General features: G+C 38.8%; 1 protein-coding gene across 1 annotated transcript in view; it reads left to right on the top strand.

Moving 5' to 3' along the window:
- Positions 1-23,082, top strand: part of PALLD (palladin, cytoskeletal associated protein) — a 383,592-nt gene extending 360,510 nt beyond the window's left edge. Inside the window, exons 14-20 of the mRNA XM_039251508.1 lie at positions 2,015-2,164; positions 10,966-11,060; positions 12,975-13,107; positions 16,200-16,407; positions 18,919-19,084; positions 19,614-19,747; positions 20,876-23,082. Of these exons, the coding sequence (XP_039107439.1) occupies positions 2,015-2,164; positions 10,966-11,060; positions 12,975-13,107; positions 16,200-16,407; positions 18,919-19,084; positions 19,614-19,747; positions 20,876-21,048 (1,059 nt within the window). The 3' untranslated portion in view covers positions 21,049-23,082. The remainder of the gene's footprint in view (positions 1-2,014; positions 2,165-10,965; positions 11,061-12,974; positions 13,108-16,199; positions 16,408-18,918; positions 19,085-19,613; positions 19,748-20,875) is intronic.
- Positions 23,083-23,726: the final 644 nt, after the last annotated feature.

The raw sequence follows: 23,726 nt of genomic DNA, 5'->3' as shown, positions 1-23,726 counted from the left end.
TCTCTGTTTTCCCTCCCTATCAAAGTGTGAAATATTCAGCGGGTTTAAAAACATACATGCTTTTCTTTTAGCTTATGTTTTTAAGAAAAATTAACCTGCTTTTTATATGCTTGTTCTGAGACATGAGAAAGTTGAGAGGCATTTCAAAGTCACCCTGATTTCGTCTCATGTATCCTCCCCTTCCTTCTCCATCCACAGTCTTGGTAAAATTGTTGGACTATTTCTTAATTCTCTTTTGAAAGCTGTATTCCAGGTATAGCAGAGGTGTGGAGTAGGATTAAAGGAAAGAAACAATTCTGAAGAACTGGCAGAGTGACCAGAATGCAAAAGGGAGAAACTGTTCTAATCACAGCTTCTGGGTTCCATCAGAAATAATAAAACCACCAAGCAGAGAATGATAATTATGAATTAGCATGCTTTATATAATTTAATTTTTAGGGCTGAGAGTTATTAGTCTACTTGATGATTCATCTTTAGTTCTGCAGATTAACAATACAGGCTGTAAATTTAGAGCTAATTGAAAAATAGGCGTTGGAAGAGTTACAGCAGCCAGATCCCCATTACTCATGCCTTTATTTAGGGCTATATATTTCTAGCCCAACCTTTCTTAGAAATGTAAGCTTTGGAAAGATTTTTCAGATTCAGAGGCTTTGATACAGAGAGTTGAATGTGAATGCCAGTTGTGGTCTGAATTAGCATTCTGATTTACATTAAGGAAGAAGCTCATTTTAAAAACTGAAGCTCTAAAGTAGGTTTCTTCTGTTAGGAGTGAGTTAGGAAAGCTTGAGGTTGCAAGGAATGCAGATGACAACAAAGGACTTGTGGCTTTAAAGAGGGGGATTTCTTGAGTTCCCTAACCAAGAGTCTGGAGGTGGGCTGATGCAGGTGTTGGGTCTGCATCTCAGCCATGGTAGAGCTGCTGGCACTGTGATTCATCATCATGGCCAAAATAATGGCTAAATCACGAGGGATCCGCCGACCAATGATTTTATTTAAAGATGATGGAAGGTAGGAGGACCTATGGAAGAGATAGTTGGACCATTTTAAAATGTGGTTAGTCCAGATTTATTTTTATTTTATTCTTCACATTTAGTTTTCTATCAAACAAAGTTAAAAATATTATTGAAAATTATTGTAAGTTTAAATACTGCTGTGTTTTCCTTAACATAGTGGGGAAAACCAACAAACGTTCAACTTTGAGCATATGCTCCTTGGCCCAGAAAAACAGTAGGCCTCTCTGCCTACTCTTCCACCAACCCGGAACTGTTGTTCCACCAACCCGCTCATCACTGCTGTTTTGTCTAACACAATTCAGTGGAATGGAGTTTGGGGTCTGTTACTATTCTCTAAAATAACCTTTTTAGGGGCGCCTGGGTGGCACAGTCAGTTAAGCATCTGACTTTGGCTCGGGTCATGATCTTGTGGTCTGTGAGATCGAGCCCCACATCAGGCTCTGTGCTGACAGCTCAGATCCTGCAGCCTGCTTCAGAGTCTATGTCTCCCTCTCTCTGCCCCTTCCTCACTCATTCTCTCTTGTGTTTTCTCTCTCTCCCCCCCCAAAATAAACATTAAAAAATTAAAAAATTAAAAAATAAAATAACCTTTTTACCTTTACAAGTAATACATTTTAATTCAGTACATGTGAAAATAGAAGCAAAAACGAGAAATGCCTGTGAAGCCACCCCAGATGTAATTACTGTCAGTGTTCCATCTGGACCCCTCCAGGCAAATAATATGTAAAAAAAAAAAAAAATGTGAATAATATGTGAATACCTACTTACATACATATATCTTAAAATATAAAGATATACCATTTTTAAAAACTAAAATAGAATTAAACCTGTTTCTCACCTACTTTTTTCACTCAAAAATCAATTTCCTGTTCAGATGTGCTGTTTAACATTTTAACATGAAAACTCAGATGAGCTCTGTAGACCACACAGTTATTCCTTATCAGTCCCCCAGAGGAGTACTACACACACCCTTAATCTTTAATCATTGTTTCCTTTCACAGATCTATTGGTTTAAAGATGGAAAGCAGATCTCTCCAAAGAATGATCACTACACCATTCAAAGAGATCTTGACGGGACCTGCTCTCTCCATACCACAGCCTCCACCCTAGATGATGATGGCAATTACACAATTATGGCTGCAAACCCTCAGGTAAAGATTAAGGGTATAAGTCTGGCTTCAGTTCTGTGCATAGTGCTTACAGGATTTATTTGAAGAAAGGAACTGTTTAATTAAAAAAGTGGAATCGTATTTCTTTGACTTGTAACCATTTTCCCAAATTTTACATCCATCTTGATTTCAGAAGATAGAAAAATTCTTTGTTTCGTTAGTATTTATTTCATCAGGTGTTTTTCACATGAGTAATTCCAGTGTAGACATGCATTCTTCCCCCCAGTGTTACTGGGGGCCTCATAGGTACACTTCTGCAGGTGACGGGTTTGCAGTGCTGGACAGAACAAAGTCCTGGGATAGAAAGTAAGCCAGTAAACAAATACAAAATTATATAACTTTAATGGAAGTAAATCCTATGAAGGAAAAAAAGGAGAAAGGGGTAGTGACATATGTAAATATGCTGTAGTAAAAAACTTCAAAAAAGTAAGATATTTAAAAGAAATACAGATACACTGACTTAATTCACTGGAATTTAAGTAGTATATAAGTGTAGACAAATTATAATTTTGATAGCACCTATGTATGGCATTCAGGATTATTTGTTTCCATCCAAATGTCTTCTCTTGTACAGCTGACTGCTTAGAATTTAACAGGCAGCTACTGGTACCAAGTCCCCAGTTGAAGCCTGCAGATTCCTTTTTGAGTATCATGTATATTTAAGGCACTCTTAAGCACCTCTGTGCTGGGTACAGAGGATGCAAAAGTGAGTAAGAAGTGATTCTGTATCTTAAGAACTCAGTGCGTGACAGGGTAATTTTACAAAGTCAGTAGAAGTCACTTAAAAAAAAACGAAGCTGAAATTAATTATAGAAGTAATGAAGATTGTCCAGTTATGTTTTTTAAATGATCTATTTATACCATCCCATATTTCACTATTTCTTTAGAAGGAAACATGAAATGGTAGAAAATGATACAAATAATTTCAGCAAAGCTTACAGACCTCTAAAAGTTTGTGCAATGTTTGTCCTAATATTGCACTGTCACATAAACATCTGTTTGTGCAGTACTACTAAGATTAGAAGGGAACTCGAATTCCCCACAAGTCAGGTTGTGAGGGAGCACAGCAAACTGCACTGTCACAGTTTCCATGGTAAATATGCACTTTCTCGAGGTCCTGATTTTTCAATCAGTGAATACATCACCTTGAAACATAGTCAAAAGCGCAACTCTTACTAAAAGTTACATTTTAATACTTACATGTGTTTATGTTTGGAGGATTTGAGGGAACAGGGGAACAGAAGTGGAACTTGCTTTTTTTTTTCTTATTGTATTTTCAGTATGTCTCCTTGAATATTAACAAATTTCAATTCTCAATTTTCTGCCTTTAATTAAAATAATAGCAGAGAACTCCACAAAATCCAAAATTTTTCTTCATGCTGGGTCCTTTATTCCTCTGTCCCCTAGAAAGCCTGGGATATATTATGCAGATCAAATTAACTGTATTCCTTAAGCACTCCCTAGTGCTGGTCCTGATGTGAATTTTGAGGCATTTTTCCTAGTGAATGTTTTAAACTGTTATTGGAGTCAGCGGTTTCCTAGAACAAAGAACATAAATGTAAAATTGCAATTATGAGTCTGTTTCTAGTCTCCTTCAAATTATACTAACCTAGTTTTACATATGGAAGAGTTCTGAGCTGTGAAGGACGCGCTGCTCATGGCCAATGGCAGGGTGCAGAGCTGGAGACTGCGTGCCAGCCTCTGAGCATTTAAACTACTGACAAACTAGTTGAAGTCATTCGATATTTCTTGCAGTCATTAGACAAAGGAGGGCTGCTGAAGATCCCCTTTGTAATACAGAAGAGGAGAAGGGAAAGAAATGACACAACAAAGACAGACTAGAAATGTCGGATAGAGTGGGCACTACTGAAAAGCCTAAATGGTGTCATTCAGGGATTAAAAGCGTGAACTCTGGCATCAGACAGATCTGAGTTGAATTTCTATCTCTGCCACTCACCATCTATGTGACCTTTAGCAAGTGGCGTAACCTCTCTGTGCCTATTTCCTCTTCTATGAAATAAGAATAATAATATGGATTTAAATAATCTACTCGGTTTACCTGGCACATAAGGTGCTTTCAGTAAAAGCTTGTTAGTGTCAATATTTTAATGCAAAGACACTAATAACCCTGTCTTAAAGCAGCAGGCCTAGAAGTTGGCAGAAGCCTGTGGAATCAGGATGTGAAGGATCAGTTCTGTTTCTTGACACTCCCCTACAGTACTGTTAGAAAGTAGGCAAGTCAGTTCAGGATGGAATTTCTACCCAACATGTTGCTGGTGTGTGGTCTTCTGACCTCCTGGCTTCTCGTTTTTAACCACCCCCATGGGAACGGAGTCAGGCAGCAGATGTGACTGTGCCACAACTGCCACAGCTGTGGGCTTGGGTGGAGGGAGCTGGGAGCCCGAGATGGGCCACACCCACAGCACAGCTGACAGGAGCCACACAGGAAGCTGGGAAGTGGCTCTGCTCCCAGCACACTCAGGGCCCTCATCCCAGTCCCCAGTGAATTCTGCTGCTTTAATGAGCCTCAGGGTAAGTCCCAAGGTTAACTCTCTCTCAATCTTGGCCTCTACCCTTTGAAGAGGAGACAAAGGAATGAGAAGTGCACCAGTTTACATCCTGTAGCCAAAAGCCCAGCCCTTCTAACAGAATGTCCCATCTCACCTGTGATTTCAGCAGTCATGTGACTGCTCTGGGTCTGTGAGAGGTAGCAAAACATTCAAAGAGCTCAGAGGCCACAGTAGCCAGAGCACTTCCTGATACCTAGAATTCCAACTGCCTCTCAGTGTGAGTTGATCCACCCAGTATTCTAATTTAAAGAGGGTGAGGCTAAATTAAGTCTCCCTTTCTACCTAAGGACCAGGGGCAGGCATGGAGGGGAAACTTGTAAAGAGAATCTGAGGAGATCCTAAAAGTGGCCACACAGGCCTCAGATTGAAATTGCTGTGAGAGAATTTTTATATTTATGGTACTTGGTATTAAATACTGTTCCAAGTCTCAGCATGTCGCCTGGTTGATTTTAATTTCAAGAGTAAAACTCCTTTTCTCTCCTGGCGTCTTCAGTATTGAGCAAGTATGTGCAAATATCCCACATGTAGGTTTTATGAGCTATCACCTAGAAATGGTAGCTATCAAGCAAACGCTACCATTCATTAGAAGGAGGAAGATATTTAAACCACAACAAACAGCAGACCATTATCATTTGTTGATAAACATAATAAAAATGTTTAACGCTATTTTATTTCATCTCTACTTTATAACTTACTGTATATTAAAGTATTTTGCCATTCTTTTAATTTGTGAATTAAAACATGATTTAAAAGAAGCATGATAATAAGGCACTGAAAAACACAGAGTCAAAGCTGACTTTTTCAGGATATATTAATCACAAAAGCATAACATACAGTCAAAAGAAAACTTAAATTGATTCCCTAGTTCTGTGATGCCCTTTAGTTACCTTAAACTTTTTTTCACAGTTTAAAAGCATTTGGTTTGAAAGGGAGACAACTCTATTTTTTTTTTTTTCTGTACACTGTAGTGTACATGATGTGAAATGACCAAGGGAAAGAGGAAAAGGCTGGCGTGGAAAAATGAGTTCAATAATGAAACACAGGCGGCAGGGCTTTCCTGAGCAGTGGAAAATAATTGCAGAAAGCAGCCAGGAGAAAGGGTGAGAACCAAGGAAAAAGAGAAATACTGAAGTTCAGCAGAATATTTTATAGAATATTTTTCCACCTGTGTTAATCTTTGGGGAATAAGAAGCACGTTAGATATTGTTGACTGCATCCAAATTCTACTTGGGATGAACCCACAGCTCCAAGCACATACTGCGCTCAGTGTGTCCGGCTCTGGCAATTCATGAGAGACCAAAGCAGTCACATAGTTTAGTGAAACAATGAGTGATTGTGCGGCGCTCCACCAAACATAATGCCAAAATGAGGATCGCAAACACGGTTTTAGACTCTAATCCTATCTTGAAGAAGCAACTAAATCTAAACATGAATGTTTTACTTTTTGTTGTGTTGCTAAGTTACGCTGTGTTGCGCTTGGAGTTTGGAAGGGCTGTTTTGCAATTTGATGTTTCCTCAAGTTGCATTATGTATACAAAATGGCAAGCTTTTATAAAGACCTGTGTGCCACAATTAAATTTCATAAGCTAGGAAATATAAATGTTATTTCCATATTACACAAATAATTGGCTTTGCATGAGGCATGAATAATCTTTACAAGCTGAATGTTTAATACATAATCACTTTAAGAATTCAAGCTTATTACTTGTTCTATAGCTTTAAACTCTGGATTTGTTTGGAATAGAAAAGTAACACACAGCTGAATTAAATTTAAGAAGTTGGTTTGCTTGTGTTTTTGTTTTAGCATTATAAGGTTTCCTGGCTCTTTTCAAGCTTTAAACATTCACTTCCATTATTCCTTCATGTGTTAATAATAAAGTAGATAGAAATGAGAAAGTTAAAAGCAAATGCAGCAGCATTAATGTGTATCAGAGCCTAGCAGTCACAAGGATTACTAGGGTTCATTGGCACATTAATATGATTAAAATTTTGTACGACCTTCATAAATAAGACGGTCAGACTTAAAAATCTGAACTTTCACTTGCATACACTGGAGGCATCCTTTCAAAAGTGTTACAGTGAATTCTGGGATTTTTTTTCCAAATAAAAATATCAAAATTATACAGCTTATGAGTTTGGATGATTTCTAATTTTTTTTAATGTTTATTTTAGAGAGAGAGAGACAGAGAGTGGAGGAGGGGCATAGAGAGAGAGACAAAGAATCCAAAGAAGGCTCTGAGCTGTGGGCACAGATCCCAATGTGGGGCTCGAACTCACTAACTGTGAGATAATGACCTGAGCTGAATGAAGTTGGACGCTTCATCAACTGAGCCACCAAGGCGCTCCTGGGTGCTTCTAAATGCTCCTGGTCATTTACAGATTAGTAATATATATTTAGCCAGTAATACTGTATTATCAGACTAACAATTCTGCCTCCTGAAAGTTATGACTTCCCTGTTTATGTTCAGAAGTGAAAGATGGTATAGGAGTTAAAAAGGTGACATATGGTGACATATTCCTTTGTCTTAAATTTGGGTAGTTAAGATATTCTGTGGCAATATTTGTGTCTGCGGTTCTAAGCAGGAGGGTAGAAATCTTGAAAACACTGTAGAAATGTGTAATCTTTACAAAGCAGTATGCCAACCTATTGACGTTATTTTTTGGAGACAGAAGAAGAGGAAGATTTATCCTACACAGAGTCTAATGGCTGGAGTTGAGTAGGACAACTTTTATCTCATACCTCAAATGCAGCCATTAGATAAATACACTATACCAGTGTGCTTGGCACCTTTCAAACAATAGCATAAGTTTTTCCTTTGGAGTAAATTATATCCTAATACTGAAAGACAGAGGGAGAGGGAGAAATAAATAAGAAGGAAAACCTGTTGCATATGAAAAACATTTTTTAAATTATTTTTAAAACAATTCTAAGGGATGCTTTATGTCCATCTGGTTGTTATTATAACCATATTCCTGCTATAATAATTTAACATTTTGAGTGTTTACTATGTGCAAAACATAATACTAAGTACATTACACCTATTAACTCATTTAATCTTCATAAGAACCCCTGCAAGATCGATTTAACTATATGGTCCTACTTTATAGATAAGGAAACTCATTTAGGAGGTTAAATTACCTGCCTAAAGTCACTCAATTATAAGGGACAGAACTGGTTTACAAACCTAGACTGACTCCAGAGCTAAGGAGTATCATACAAAGGTGTCTAAGGCTCATCCCAGCTTTAAGAGCACTGAGGGGCAGGGAAGACAGTCATTGAAAGAGTTATTTGAAGGAATCAAAAAAGGAGGTAAAAGCATACTCAGGCAAAGTATAACCTCTTGGAAAAATTTACTGCAGTCAGCCAAGCAGTTGGGACACCTGAAAATCATCCTGATGAATGTCTTTGCATATGTAATATCTCAGACTCACAGCAAAACAATACCAGCAATGATTAATAATGATAACATGACATCAAGTAACATTTGATATTGGGAAGATGAAGATCATCTTAGGTTATATCATTTAATCTTTACAACATCCATGTGAGGCAAATATAGTACCCTGGTTTTTACAGAAGAAACAGGCTTGAACAAATTTGGTGATTTGCTCAAAGTCTTAGGAAAGTCAAAACTCAAATTCAGGTCAAAGAAAATGTTTTTATCTGCTTCCCCAAATTGAAGGTTAAAGGTTGAATTTAACTGACATCTTTTTCTAACCACAGAAATGATAACTTAATGTTAACTTTCCTTGTGGATCCTCTGGCTTTTATACAACAAAGAAGAAAATATACAAATTATATAAATCTATTTTAAGCTATTCAGATGAAAATGATTTGCTTAAGTAGTGAAGCAAATACTAAGGAAGTCGTATCACATACCACTACAATTTTGAAGCTGTGTATAAAACAAAATATAGAATTCCTTGTTTGGGCCCCCAGAAGAACCATGAATCTTACATGTTCACTTGTTAAATCAGCTACTGCGATGCATCAATTGGGTAATTTTATTTTTTTTTAATATTTTTTTTTTATTTCTAGGAGAGAGAGAGAGAGAGACAGACAGCGTGAGCAGGGGAGGGTCAGAGAGAGAGGGAGACACAGACTCTGAAATTGGCTCCAGGCTCTGAGCTGGCAGTCAGCACAGAGCCCGAGCGGGGCTCGAACCCAGGAACTGCGAGATCATGACCTAAGCGAAAGTCGGACGCTTAACCGACTAAGCCACCCAGGCGCCCCATCAATTGGGTAATTTTAATGGGGGTTGTCTAAACAAGTCACGTCTAGATTTTCTGTAGCAGTCCTAAGACTTGGAGGGGTTAGAGGGAATTAATTTTCGGATTTCAGGCTGGCTTACAGGGCCTCCCAAGGGTTTGGCAAGAGAGTAGCATGAGAGAACTGACCTGAACTTCCGATATAACAAATCTAAATTAGAAATAATCCCCCTCGGGGCACCTGAGTGGCTCAGTCGGTTAAGCATCCAACTTCGGCTCAGGTCATGATCTCACCGTTCATGGGTTCAAGCCCTGTGCCAGGTTCTGTACTGACAGCATAGAGCTTGCTTCGGGTTCTGTGTCTCCCCCTCTCAGCCCCTCCCCTACTTGTGCGCTCTCTCTCTCTCTCTCTCTCTCTCTCTCTAAGTAAATAAATAAACAAACATTTTTTAAAATTTTTAAAAAGAAAGTGTAAGTATACTTTCTTTTAAAAAAAAGTATAAACAATGTTATACTTTATGTCTCCATGGATATTTTCAAGAAAGGCTGTGCTGAAATATGACCTCAGTAGCAAATATTGTGAATGCTAGAGGAAGTTACGGATCTAGTGGGATAAGACTTCTTCAGTTTTGTTCCTTTATGACCACCTCTTTTCTATTTGATAGCCCCCAGTTTTACTGTCTGTATTACAGCACTGTGTGTCTTTGCCTTTTCGGAGTGGTCAAGGCCCAGAGAAGTCCAGTCTGCGGGGAGACTTGCTGACTGGATTCCTGCCCTTCGCTGAATCCTGCTGTGGGCTTCCTGTGTGTCCCCTCCAGCACTGTGCCCTCTCCCCCAGTTCACAGTCAGGTGGAACTCAGAAAGCAGTTCCTCTAAACATACAGCACACCTTTGCTTCTGTTACCTGCCAATGCTGGCAGTTTGGAATGAAAGTGAGACTCAGCAGTGCATTACGACTCTTAAGTGCACGTGAGGGGGGCTCATCTACTCTGAGCTAGAAATCACTGAGTCTAATCATTAATAGTCTGTCATTTTTTCCTCTCTTGTCCTTCGCTACCGCCCATCATCAAAACTTAGAAGTATAACTGCTCACATTCTCCTAGGATGTAAGAGAAGAAAATCACCTATTTTGCTACTCTGCTACTAATAGGGAAAAAATTAAAAGGAGGGGCTAAACCAAAAAGCCAGAGTAACTTTGGTGATTTATTCATGTCCTCTCAGTCCTCTAAGTATTACTGTTGTCTATCCTAGGGGAGAACTTATCAATTTTTCAATTTGACAGCAACTTTGAGAGGAAATTTGAGAGCTAAAAGATGGCTTTTCCTTAGATAGGCCCATAACATATGACCCCCCACATATTTTAGATATTTAACTTCTTCTGGTTTTTAAATCACAATTTTGCTCATTTCATGTGAACCTGGTGACCTATAGTCATTATACTCTCTGTGTCATCCCTGTGTGTATTCTCACATAATGCTCATTTTATCATGCTGGCATCTTTTTTAATGTATGGTTTTTGGAAGAGACTCTGCTTACATTTAAAAATTATATTACTAAAAAGATCTGTTAGAAAACTTAAATCGTCTCGTTTGATTTCAGAATTAACTACAACCAATAGATATGTGACCATGAAAATGGAATTATCACAAAAGAGTAACGTTCCCCTGCTGCAGTTCACAATTCAACATTGTGTGTTTGAGAGACCATAGCAGATTACAATGAATTCGTCAAGAATTGTCATTTTAAAGACCATTCTAGATAAAATGGTAAAGCTTTTTTAATAGTTCTAAGACAGACCTAGTCACCGAGTTCCTTAAATATAGAGTGTACTGAGGAGTTCAACTCAGGCAAAGTACATTTCTGAGAGGGATCGGTGTCATTCCTGATACGGTATATTTATTGGTTAAGAAGTAATGTCTTACAGAGAAGGACAGTAAACACGGTGGTGCTTGCAGGTTGGTTGTTTTGCTTGCAAATCATTCCTTTTCCTGATGTCTCTGACAGGGCCGCATCAGTTGTACAGGAAGGCTGATGGTACAGGCTGTCAACCAAAGAGGTCGCAGCCCCCGCTCTCCCTCAGGCCATCCTCATGTCAGAAGGTATTTCACATGTTGCTACTGTTTCATTGCCGTTCTTTTTATAAAGTCAACACTACTAGAACCATGGTGTGACCTCAAAAGTGCACACAGTTGCAAGACAGAAGAAAGTGAATACAATCTTAAAATGATACATTGTATGGCTCCTTGATTATTCCTCTCTGCAATTTAGAAAGGGGAAAGGACCAAACAGTTGCTAGTGTCAGTTAGATATACTATCACTAATTTGTTAAATAGGTCCCAATTAATATATGAAGATATCAAGACTCAACACCTTTAAATGGCAGGCACATTAAGGTGAGAATACCAGTAAATGGTACACAGATACTCAAAACCAAATGCCTCCAACCAACAGCTGTCTAGACTGCCCATTACAAATTATTGCCACCAGATTTTTTAAAATCAGCTAGTTTCCTAATGTTCACTTTTCGGTCACTAGGTTCGAAAGAGTTTATTTTAGACGACAGTTTTGTAGGTAAGGTGCGTACGATCTTAAATGCTCAACAAATACTTGCTAACAATAGAGTGTGCTTTCTCGTCCTACACCCCGCGTCTGTGCAAGGATGGTGACAGAGTAGAAGCAGGCAGGGGCAAGGGAAGGGTCTTACTGCCAGGAACATATTTTCACTTAAAAAAAGCATACGGTAAGTCAGCCAGCCTGTCATCTTGGATTCCTGTTTAGATATTTTACACAGCATGCTCAAATAGCCTGGACAGTAAACCACAGGCCACAGATGCAAACGCCTTCGGTGAAGAGAACGCACACCAAGTTAGGCTCACAGAAGGTAAGCAGGAGAAACTGAGTAAGCACCAAAAAGTGTTGTTTCTACACCTCCTCGTGGTTACATGCACAGAGTCCTTTGACAACTTGGAAGGCAGTTCTGGCTCCTAAACACACATGGGTTCAACTCGAACTTGTTTGTGGCAGTAACTGGTCACAGGGACCTATGCCTGTATCTGTGACTGTGAACACAACACAGTTAGTCCCTTGCATTTTTTTCTCCTGCTTCTCATGTGTCTTCGATACATTTGAGATTGTCCATGTCCTAGTGTCTCCTAGGAAAGCATTTTGCTCATAAATTAGACCTGTAGTTGCAGAAGAGGCAACTACATTTAAAAAGCTGGGAATTACTGACCCATTAATGATACTGCTCTTTCATTTGTTCTGCTCCTACTTTTTCTGCTTAAATGTTTTTAAACTTCTCTTCTAGTGATTAGTGACAGAATTTGTTTTCAGTGTCTTGCTCCTTTCTTACATCGTCCCTGCAATTACTTTCAATTGTATTGGCTCTTTAAGGTGCCTCCAGCAACATACTTAATAGCGAGAGAGGTACACAAAATCTGGAAGATTTGTACAAGTTTATTTTAAAGCTAACAAATATATAATTTGTTTTCCTGGTTAATATGAGAAGGAATTTCGACTAGAAAGAGCTGAAATTCTTACAAAACAGTAAGAAATTTTAATTTCCTATAAATTTAAAATCACAATGAGAAGTTATAATTTCTATTGAAAAAGATTTGGCAATAAATGAGCAGCAGTTGCTACTTCTCATACAGCTTTCAAAAGTATTTAGGGAAAAAACAGGTCAATATAGAATACTTCATTTTTTCCCCATTTCCCCCTTTATTATTCATATTAGCTTTAAGGATTACGATAACAGTTATTTAACATCGGAAAGTAGCAGACTATGAAATTTCTAATAAACTTGCAAATGAAACAAGGTTTTGTTATTTTGACTTTGGGTGTAAAGTTTAGGAGTAAGAATTAGGTAGAGAAATTATATTATTGCTCCATGTATTACTAAAAAAAAATAAATGACTAAGAGCCTAAAAATAACTTCTGTCTTCTCCTCCCCCTCCCTCTTTGTTTCCTTCCTTTCCTTTCATCTTTCTGTTTATTATCTGTCTTGTGCTAAGGCCTCGTTCTAGATCAAGAGACAGTGGAGACGAAAATGAACCAATTCAGGAGCGATTCTTCAGACCTCACTTCTTGCAGGCTCCTGGAGATCTAACTGTTCAAGAAGGAAAACTTTGCAGAATGGATTGTAAAGTAAGAGTTTGTTACTGCCGGCAAATCTCTTGCTTCCCTTCTACCCTCACTGCCATTTTCTCTTGAGTTCCTTTTAGAGAAATTATGTAAGGTATATATCTTTAAAATGTTTTCTAGCCTACAGGGGGAACAAATGAAATATACTGGATGTTGATCTATTGTTTTGTCATTCTTTTAAATTTTTATTAAATGTGTTCTTTATTTAGAACTCTAGGGGCGCCTGGGTGGCTCAGTCGGTTGAGTGTCCGACTTCAGCTCAGGTCACGATCTCATGGTTCATGAGTTCGAGCCCCGCATTGGCTCTGTGCTGACTGCCAGCTCAGAGCCTGGAGCCTGCTTCAAATTCTGTGTCTCCCTCTCTCTCTGACCCTCCTCTGCTCACACTGTCTCTCTCTCTCTCTCTCTCTCTCTCTCAGAAATAAATTTAAAACAAAAACCAAAAACAACAACAACAAAAAAAGAACTCTATGTAGCATACTATACAAAGTCACTGGGAGGTTTCTTCCTTTAAGTTTACCATTTTGTTGAAGTAGTAAATGTCACATATCCTAATAATTTATCTATCTTCACTCTTTTTTCATATAAATTTTGTAGTCATGTATCTACTCTTTTATTCCTCCCATTTCTAAGGTTAGAGTGACATCCTTCTGTCACCCTTTTTACAGTAAGACTTCTTAACCCAGGGTCCTTGGGGTAGCAGCTTTCATTAGGTGTGTGAGTTCTGAAATTGCATACAAAATTATGTGTGTGATATGGCTTTCATGAATTTCTCAAAGGAACTCAAGGCCGGAAATATTTAATTTATTTTGATTGTTTTGGGTTTTTGCCCCATTATTTATTGATCTTTAAGTTTTAGTTCTTAAATACAAAAAGGATTTTTCAAAATTATTTGGGCTCCCTCTGCTGGTTCTTTCTGGGATTGCAGAACACAAATGTAAGGTACTTGAGTATTAAATCTAGATTTATAGAAATGTGTTTTAATGGGCGCCTGGGTGGCTTAGTCGGTTAAGCGTCCGACTTTCGCTTAGGTCATGATCTCGCGGTTCGTGGGTTCGAGCCCCGCGTCGGGCTCTGTGCTGACTGCCCGCTCAGAGCCTGGAGCCTGTTTCAGAGTATGTGACTCCCTCTCTCTCTGACCCTCCCCTGCTCACGCTGTCTCTCTCTCTCTCTCTCCTAGAAATAAAATAAAAACATTTAAAAAAAAAAAATGTGTTTTAAAAAGCACTCCTAACAGAAGTATTTTATTTGCCAACATAATTCTTTTTACAGTATGAGTACAAAACTTGAGTTTCAGCATCTGTGAATTTATATGTATATTTTAGTTTTGGTCTATAATTCATACAGACTATCTGGAGATGACATTTAACAGGGTAAATTTTATTTTATTAGATGATACCAAGGGATTAGTACTTCATGAATAAAAAGGTATAAAAAAATCTGTTCTTTTAGAAAAAAAATCAGCATACGTAAGCTTTAAGAAGAAAAAAAATCATGAAGCCTGTCACTAAAGCAACAGATTTATTTAGTGCCCAAAAAGCACTCCCCTCCCCGCTTTTAACCCGTTAGGTGCATTCCTAGACACTGACTACCCTTGAATTGGTACTAAGTGCTAAAGGAAAATAACTAATCCAACCCCTCTAGTAACAAATCTGCTCAGCTCCTGCCTCAGATCCCCCTATCAGCTGAGAGCATGCATCTGTTCAAAGTATGACCTGCTTATAATGACCTTAACTTCCTGAAATCAGGCTTTCTTTACACAACCAGAAAGGCTGGAATTAGAATAGGGGTAGAAGAACCAGGCATTTTCTCTTCACTTTTAATGTGATTAACTCTGCACTGGCATGGCTGCACATTAATTAGTGGGTTGCAAGTACTCAAGTCAGGATCTAACCTAGCAAGGCAGCAATGAGCAGTGCCACCTTATTTCTAACCTTGAGAAAGGCCTGGAGCCTGACCAGGAGTGTGCACTCCGCCCCCCCTCCTCAGGTGATGGCCACACAAGTAAAGCAGTATATGCCGAGAGCTGAGGGAGAGCAGGCTCCCAGATGGAGAACAAGGAGCCTGACCTCTCCTCTCCGAAGCCAAGCTAACTACTGCTGTTTGTTTCCAGAATGTTTTCATCTTTTTAGCCAGTAATTTCAGTTTCTTTTTCCCTGAAATTCTCGAAAACTTTGCTATATATGCAGAGGTGGGTATCTTGTAAGTACTATTTTAAACGTTTCATGAGTATCACGCAGCAAGAATGGAACTTGGCAGAGCTGGTTTTTCAAAAGAATTATTTTACACTCCAAATGACATCTTTTTGTATGCAATTTCCCACTGGTAAACCTGGGTTAGGGGTTAAAAAAAAAAAAAAAAAAGCCTTCCTTAATGGTGCTTTTCTTCCCTTTCACAATCAAGGGCAAAACTATAAAGAGCTGACAGATGGCAACCATCCCTACCCCTTCACAGCACAATGTGTTACTAGCAATTAAATGTGCTTTTATCTGATCTCTGGTCAACACAACTGTCATGGTCTCAGGATTTTATGTTTCCATTGTGATGCTAATTTGTTGAGATGGCTTTCTGGGTAATTTCATATTGCTCTTGTTACTTAGTTTCAAGGATTATAAAATAATAATAATAGCTCTTTGTGCCGATGGATGCATTAACTGATGTCTCCATAGCTGTGGCAGCCCTTTGATAGTAAGCTTTATGGTGTATAAAAGCCAGCTGAGTGTGTTACTGTTATTGTGGTTGGACACCTTCTTCCAAAGAGCTCAGCACCCTGTGCTGACATCATCCCAGTAATCTTCATAACCCTGGTGAGGTAAGATAACAAATTTTTTTAAATCCTCCATTTTACTTTTCTCCAGGAGATATAAGTCATAGAAGATCTAAGAGATGTAACGTAGACGATATAAGAGATGTTTAGAAGTTGAGTCCATGATTACTCAGGAAGCCATTGAAAGGTTTAAACAAAAGAGTAACATGAGCTGACACGAAACCCATCCTCTTACTGCCAAAGAAGGAATTTATGGTGCCTTCCTAGCTATTAATGTTTTCATTTTGTTTCAGTATTAGAGAAATTTATATGTTCCTTTCTGGTTTAGGTCAGTGGGTTACCAACCCCAGATCTAAGCTGGCAACTAGATGGAAAACCTATACGCCCCGACAGCGCTCACAAGATGCTTGTGCGTGAGAACGGAGTGCACTCCCTGATCATCGAGCCAGTCACATCACGGGATGCTGGCATCTATACATGTACAGCCACTAATCGAGCAGGACAAAACTCATTCAGCCTGGAGCTTGTAGTTGCTGGTGAGCAAGTCTGTGAATCTTTTTTCTCTCAGAATGAGTATCAGTTGCAAAAATATAAATTGATCCTGCATTATTAACCAGTATGGAAAATACATAAAACTGCTGAAAAAAAAATAGATTTTTATCATCAGAATAGCCAGTTAGGACATGAGAGTGACCAAATCAGAAACATTAATTTTTTCAGTGTAGCCATTATTTATCTTTCCTTTCTCCCATTAGCCTGGCCAAGAGACAGGAGGAATTTAGTAGCTTTGCTGGGTCGTTCTTTCTCATGTGTGTGTTGGCCTCCAGTGTTACACAGAGAAGGAGCAACGGCATCATGGATTCCAGAACCGAACTTATATATAATATTTTGCTTATGCATAAAGTTCTACCCCGTTTTTAAAGTAATGTGTACTGGCTTCAAAATTCAAAAATTTGAAACATTATCATTTACCCCAGTGTCATAGTCCTATTCAGATTTGCTTTTTACTGAATTACATACTATTAGATAAACTTTGTAAAAGCACATAATGTTATATAAAGTTTTACCCTTAGATAAGGAACGTTTATAATATCCTTAAGAGTTGAGCATCTATTATCTGTTCTCTTTTAAAAAAGAAAGTGTTTATTTCTCATACTTCTGTTTGCAAAGTGCTTCGTATACATTGTATCCCCTGGTCCTCACAAAAGCCCTAAGAGATAATTAGAGCAAATTTTTTTCCTCATTTTACAGGTGTGGAAATGAGAGAGTATAAGTGATTCTCCCAGGGTCCTATTTAATAAATTAAGTCTGTTGAGTCCTAGTGCTCTGCCCAACATGATGAGCCACTGAGCTCTTTCAAGAGATAGAACAGCAATGAGAATAAAGCTCAGGAGGTTGTGGCTAACATCCTGGATAATGATGCTAATTAAAGCACCAGGACATTATTTGTCACACACAAAAAAAGTCATAAATACCCAGGCTGTTGTGGTATGTGTTAACCACGCTTTTAAATTTTACATCAAGTAAAATATTCCTACACAACGAGGGCCAGTTTCATCCATTCCTCTAACCATCCCTCCTCCAACCAAAACCGTTCAGCATTCTCCTGTTTAATGTTCCCTTGCGTCATATCTGCCCTTTAGAAGGCTGGAGAGGCACCAGCATCCTGGTGTGCCTCGGTCAGCATTTGCATTAGAAAGGTGGTGCACAGTGATTACAGCTGTCATGTCTTTGGCGTCAGATCTCAGTTCTAACCCCCACTCTCCTCTACTAGCTATGGCCTTTGGCACATATATAACTCTGCTACTCCCTTCCCCCATATGAAAAATAGGGACCATAATGCCTCGAAGAATTTTTATTAGGATTAAATCATGCGAAGCTCTGTATCAGCAGTCCCATGCATAGCAGTGCTCCCAAATGGTGGATGTTATTCTTACTGGAGAGTTGCTTTGACATTAAAGTTTGTTTTATGCCTTGTATGCTCTTTTCCAGCTGGGATCCAGAAAGAATGTTGAGTGAGATCTGTTCCCACTTTCCCCAAAACAGCCTAGGGTAGGAAACCATATGAAATACAAAAAATATATAATCCTCTACATCATTCAAGATCTTAGAGAATCTTAGGCATTTGAAATTTTCAGGTAGAATTTTTATTCTCTTCACCTGTTTCTCCCATAGCTGTTTTGCTTTGATATATTTGTCACCCCAAAGGAGAGAGTGGTGGATAAAAACATCCATCCTCAAATTCATCATTATTCAAAACATCATCCTCAAATTTTCTGAAATTATTTCCACCTCCCAACTAAGAAAACAATTTCCCTTTGGATGGTAATAGTCAGAGTGTTATTAACAAATAGTTCTGATTTTTTTTCAGACTAAGTCATAAAGTTGTCTCTTTTATGGCTTCTTTCCTTCAAAGTAATAATAAAGTTGCCTTTTTATAGCTTTCTTCAAAGAATACAAACTGGAATTTGTAACTTGGAGGATGTACATTCCTAGTTTATATGTAACAATTTAAAGCTCCCAAATTTAGATAAAGATGTCTACCCCATTTTTCCCTCCTTTAAATCCTATGGTATGTCCCACTTAAGCCAAGACTTAACAAATCTTCATAGCAGACATTTCCAGATTGCAAGAAGGGAATCTGAGCGGATCAAATTCCTAGAAAGACTTGTTCTCCTCAGAGTCACTAGGTGGCGGTGGTTAGTAAAGGCTGCGAGTGCTTGGTGACATAATTAGTAGTGAAGCCATCCCAGATGCTAGCAATGACTTAGGAGTGTCACGCAGCCTGTCAGACAGGCATTCTGTGGAGCAGATGGCCAGTGGACTGTGTGGGCTTGTCAGACTTGAATTAATTGAAGAGATAAATGAGTGGAATGAAGCATAGGAGCCTTTCTTGGTAAAAGAGAGAGGACTAGCATCTTCCCACCTGAGGTGAAGAATGATACCATAAAAGATCTGTTTAAGCGATATTTCTAAAAGCTTCTTAATTTCTTTATAGTACCACTTTTGTATATCACTGATACATCATTCATCTCATGTTTCCTTAGCTAAAGAAGCACACAAACCCCCTGTGTTTCTCGAGAAGCTGCAAAACACAGGAGTTGCTGATGGGTACCCTGTGCGACTGGAGTGCCGTGTTTCAGGCATGCCGCCGCCTCAGATATTTTGGAAGAAAGAAAATGAATCACTCACTCACAGCACTGACCGAGTGAGGTGAGAACAATGACTTAACTGAATCTGCACCTGCTCAGTAGGTCCGAAGGATATATAAAAAGATGCCCTTTGTCTAGCACATAAATCTGTGGAAGAGTCATGCCACTGATGATAAAGACAAAAATCACTCTTTCCCCTAATGTATGATTAAGCTTTTGGAAGGAAGCTCTGATGGTATGTGATGAGGCACATTCTAACTAAATTTCATGGTGATTTTTGAGTGTTGCATCTAGAAGAAAAGATGAATTCATTTGCTTTAGTGGCGATACAGAAACTATTCTATTCAGTGGGCTTTGTAAAGGCAGATCCTCAACTAGAAATTAAGTGTGCACATTTATTCAGCCTCTTGAAGTCTGCTCTTCTCTCCCATTAACTTTAATGGGGCGAGCAGCCTTTCCAGAATAAGTATGACCCTATTATCCGCTACTTGCACAATTCTGTTTCTAATGATCTAATTAAAAATGATGCTTCGTGTCCAAAGCCACTCTTTAAAAATTTAGAACGCTAATGACTTTATCCTTTCCTCCAGCATGCACCAGGATAATCATGGCTACATCTGCCTGCTCATTCAGGGAGCCACAAAGGAAGATGCTGGGTGGTATACGGTGTCAGCCAAGAATGAAGCAGGGATTGTGTCCTGCACTGCCAGGCTGGACGTTTACAGTGAGTGCCACTTCATCGCCTCTCATTGCATTTATTCGTTAAGTCATGAAAAATTTGACATCGGGACAGCAAATCACAGTGCTTTTATATAAGCTTATAAACTATAGCTTTTTATTTGCCAAAAATTTCATATTGCTCTTTCTCTTTCTGTTTATAGTTTCTCAACATTAATAGTGAACTACACCAGGAGAACAAATACCCAAGTATCATTCAGGAACTTTGCATTATTAGCCAGATATGCATGTTTATTTCTCTGACTTTGGCCAGTCAGTCGTTGGCTTCCTTACTCAAGCATCCTTAGGAGTTAACAGTGGGCAAAGACATAACCACGTTTTTCAGTTTCTTGTTACCGTGTTCTGCAAATGACTGCCTCTTAACATTTCTCCCTGTATCGTAATCCTATCACAGTGTCTTCATGCACTCTCCATGTGTGTACCATTGACCCTGGAATGCATACTTTCTTGTGGCTTAGCGCTTTTCTCCTTAATACACATTAAGCAGCTTAGCAATAGGTTTGTGAGTGTTTGTGTATGAATATTTGTGTACATGCATCCCGAATTTAAAGAAAATTGTTTGTTGAATTCACAAACTAGACCAGTAGCATTATGTGACCTATTGACGTAAGAAAACCACTAGAAAAAATTAAGAATGGATTTTCAAACTTTACCTCTTCTTGAATAGGAAGCAGCTTTTTGAGGTTCTTCAAGGCTGAGTGACCGCAACCTTCCCTACTGTTCTTTTCAATTGATTAGTGTTAAAACGTCCAAGCAGAATACCTGACTATTGTAATTATTGTGGCATTTATACATTTTGAGCTTTAAAGACTTTTTTAAGAGGGGGAGAGGTGAGAATTAGGAATCTGCACAACTGTTTCAAAGGAGTTCCTAAAACAAACTACACCTAATTACTCTGTATCTGTTACAGTCCCACTACCCTGTATAGACAGTAAACCTGCCTATAGGAGGAAGATGCAAAACTGTGCTTAAGTTTTAGGTTTTCTCCCATGAAAAAGAACAGGAGCCTGGTACACATATAAAGACATACAGTATTTACTTGAAACATTTAAGGGCTTTCCAATTACATCTTGTTTTTTTTTTTTTTAATCTTACTTTTCCTTTCTTATTGTAGCCCAGTGGCACCAGCAGCCACAGAGCACCAAGCCAAAAAAAGTACGGCCCTCAGCCAGTCGGTATGCAGCGCTTTCGGACCAGGGACTGGACATTAAAGCAGCCTTCCAACCTGAGGCCAGCCCATCTCACCTGACACTGAGTACTGGCCTGGTGGAAAGTGAGGACCTGTAATCCAACATTCATATTAAAGCTGAGACACTGAAACAGCCATTGCCTTGACCAACATATTCCTTTGTCACATTACGTAAAGGGCAAAAACATACCTTTGACTGTAAAAAACAACCACCAAAATAATATTTTTCTTACCTGATATACCAAACTTAGAGTTTAAGTAGGTGATGCTAATAGACATGTACACATTGCACAGAAAATTCACATTCATCATCCAATTTAAAACTTTTGGAATTTCTGTGATGAAGGCGATCTGAAATGCCAAAACGCTAATGGAAATCAACTGTTCAAAGGTAACCAGAATTTGTATTCTCAGATGTGTCTTCAAACACTAGCTATAGGTGCTACATAGCATGATAGTGTGGAATGCTTAACACGAGGCAGTTGTACAAGTAATACTGAAAGGACTCTAAATGGGCAGTGTATTCAGACAGCTACAGTGAACCAAGTGCAATATGTGGGGATGAAAAGGAAGAGGAAATGACAAATCCAAGTAAATGCCTTGTCTTTACAAATTGTTTTATGTTAAATCATAAGGAAGAAATTACTTGCCTTAAATCTTATTAATATCAAGAGTTTTTCTAACAAGGTTGATACCTTAGTTCTTAACTTTTCTTTTTCTTTATGTGTAGTATTTTCTTTTCATGCTACCTTGGTAGGAAGCGTACTTACAAACCATATTAAAAGGCTAATTTAAATATAAATAATATAAAGTATTCTGAATAAAGCAGAACTATAGTACAGTCCATTCCACAGAAGACATACCACTCACCCAAATGGCCAAGGCATATAGTATTCAGAGGAAAGACGGGCTGGGAAGGAGTAGGAAGAAAGAAGGAAAATGCTACCGGCACACTTCTATTCATCGAGATAAAAGTAGGTGGGGCAGGAGACAGTGGTGGAGGCCAGACTTTTCTTTGGTTTTCCTCAACATTAATCTGAAGTATAGGTGGAAAAACGCTGCCATTCAAAAGTCGGGGGGGTCGGGTCTAGGGTCAGCTGGGAGATTGGCGCACATATGCTATGGAAGTTTCAGTGTGTCTGACGTCTGTGTAGTCGCTGAAGAGGTTAGATGTGTTGAGCAAGTGGAAAATGGGCCGAGACTGCAAGATTGGCATCAGTGAGAAACTGTCTGTGGGGGCTAGTCTACTCGAGGGAAATGGATTCTTGGGAGAGACAAAAACAGGTTTGTGCCATCACCTATTTTTTTCCCAACGGCACCGTGATATGGTAAATGGAAAATATTAGTTCACTTCCATGCTGCCATGAAACCTTGCCTTAAGAAGGTGCTACGTTCCAGGTAATTTGTAAAGGCATCTCTGCAAAGACTGCTTTTTGAATGCGTATTGATCCTTGCAACAGCTAGATTGAATGGATTCTGACCAGACTTGATGGCTTTAAGTCGGAACCAATAAATTTTAGAAAGGAGAAAAAGCAATTTGGCCGGATATTATGGTATTTTAAGACATGAGGTTTTTAATGGTACTTTGTGATGAAAAGAAAACACTGTATTCCTTATGCAAAACATATATCTTTCATTATTTATAATAAAAATGTTGAACTGTCTTAGCTCAGTTAATTCAGTACGTAGTATTTTTTAAAATAATTTTATATCTGTGTACCACCCCATATATTTCATATTACTGCTTCACATGTACAGCTTTCTACTTCTTTGTAAGAACACCAACCAACCAAGTTTTAAATGATTCATAGGCTTGATCACTGGGTGGCAGATGTTCTTTGCAGAGTGGTGCAAGTTTCTTTGACCACGCTTATATGCGTTGCTAATATGGAATTTAAGATACCATACAAAGTCTTTCATGGACCTATCTATATTGTAGAATTATGACTTACGTCATATCTTACTTGCCAAATTTTTCTGAATGTGACTGCTAATTTGCTGGGTTGGGGATTAAGTAGCATTATTTGCCACCTTTTATGTTGTATTTATAAAAAAAAAAGTACTATCATACTACTTTGGATTGTTGTGCTGGTGTAATGTGGATTTAACATCAATAAATATTTAACAAATAATAGTTGTAATTTTGTGAAGCAAAATATTCCATTGGTGTCATTTGCTATTGCTGCTGTAAGATGTTAGAACAAACTTAGAAGCTTAAAATAACATTTATTACCTCACAGGTCTATAGGACAGAAGGGCTGGGTTCTGTGCTCAGAGTCCTATAAGGCTAACTTAGATCAACACATCCACTGGATTGCATTCTCATTGAAGCTCTCCCAGACTCAAGTAGTTGTGACAATTTCCTTACAGCTGTAGGACAGAGGTCTCCATGTAACCTGTCAGCTAGGAGCCACTCTCCACTCCTACAGGAGACCTGCACTCCTTGCCATGTGGTCGCCTCCCATTTTCAAAACCAGCAAACAGACTCTCCCTCAGGCCAGATCCATCTAACGCCTTGATCTTGTAAGGAGCCCAGCCCCTTCTAAGGGATCACCTGATTAGGTCAAAACCAAATGAATACCTCTATTTTTTTTTTAATGTTTTTTTTTAAATTTATTTCTTAGGGGGGAGAGAGAGAGAGACAGCGTGAGCAGGGGAGGGTCAGAGAGAGAGGGAGTCATAGACTGAAACAGGCTCCAGGCTCTGAGCTGGCAGTCAGCACAGAGCCCGACGCGGGGCTCGAACCCGCGAACCGCGAGATCATGACCTAAGCGAA

The sequence above is a fragment of the Hyaena hyaena genome, unplaced genomic scaffold (genome assembly GCF_003009895.1).
Source record: "Hyaena hyaena isolate Hyena2069 unplaced genomic scaffold, ASM300989v1 scaffold_391, whole genome shotgun sequence".
In the NCBI taxonomy this organism is placed as follows: Eukaryota; Metazoa; Chordata; class Mammalia; order Carnivora; family Hyaenidae; genus Hyaena; species Hyaena hyaena.
The sequence above is the reverse complement of the archived record's forward strand: the minus strand, read 5'-3'. Positions and strand labels throughout refer to the sequence as shown.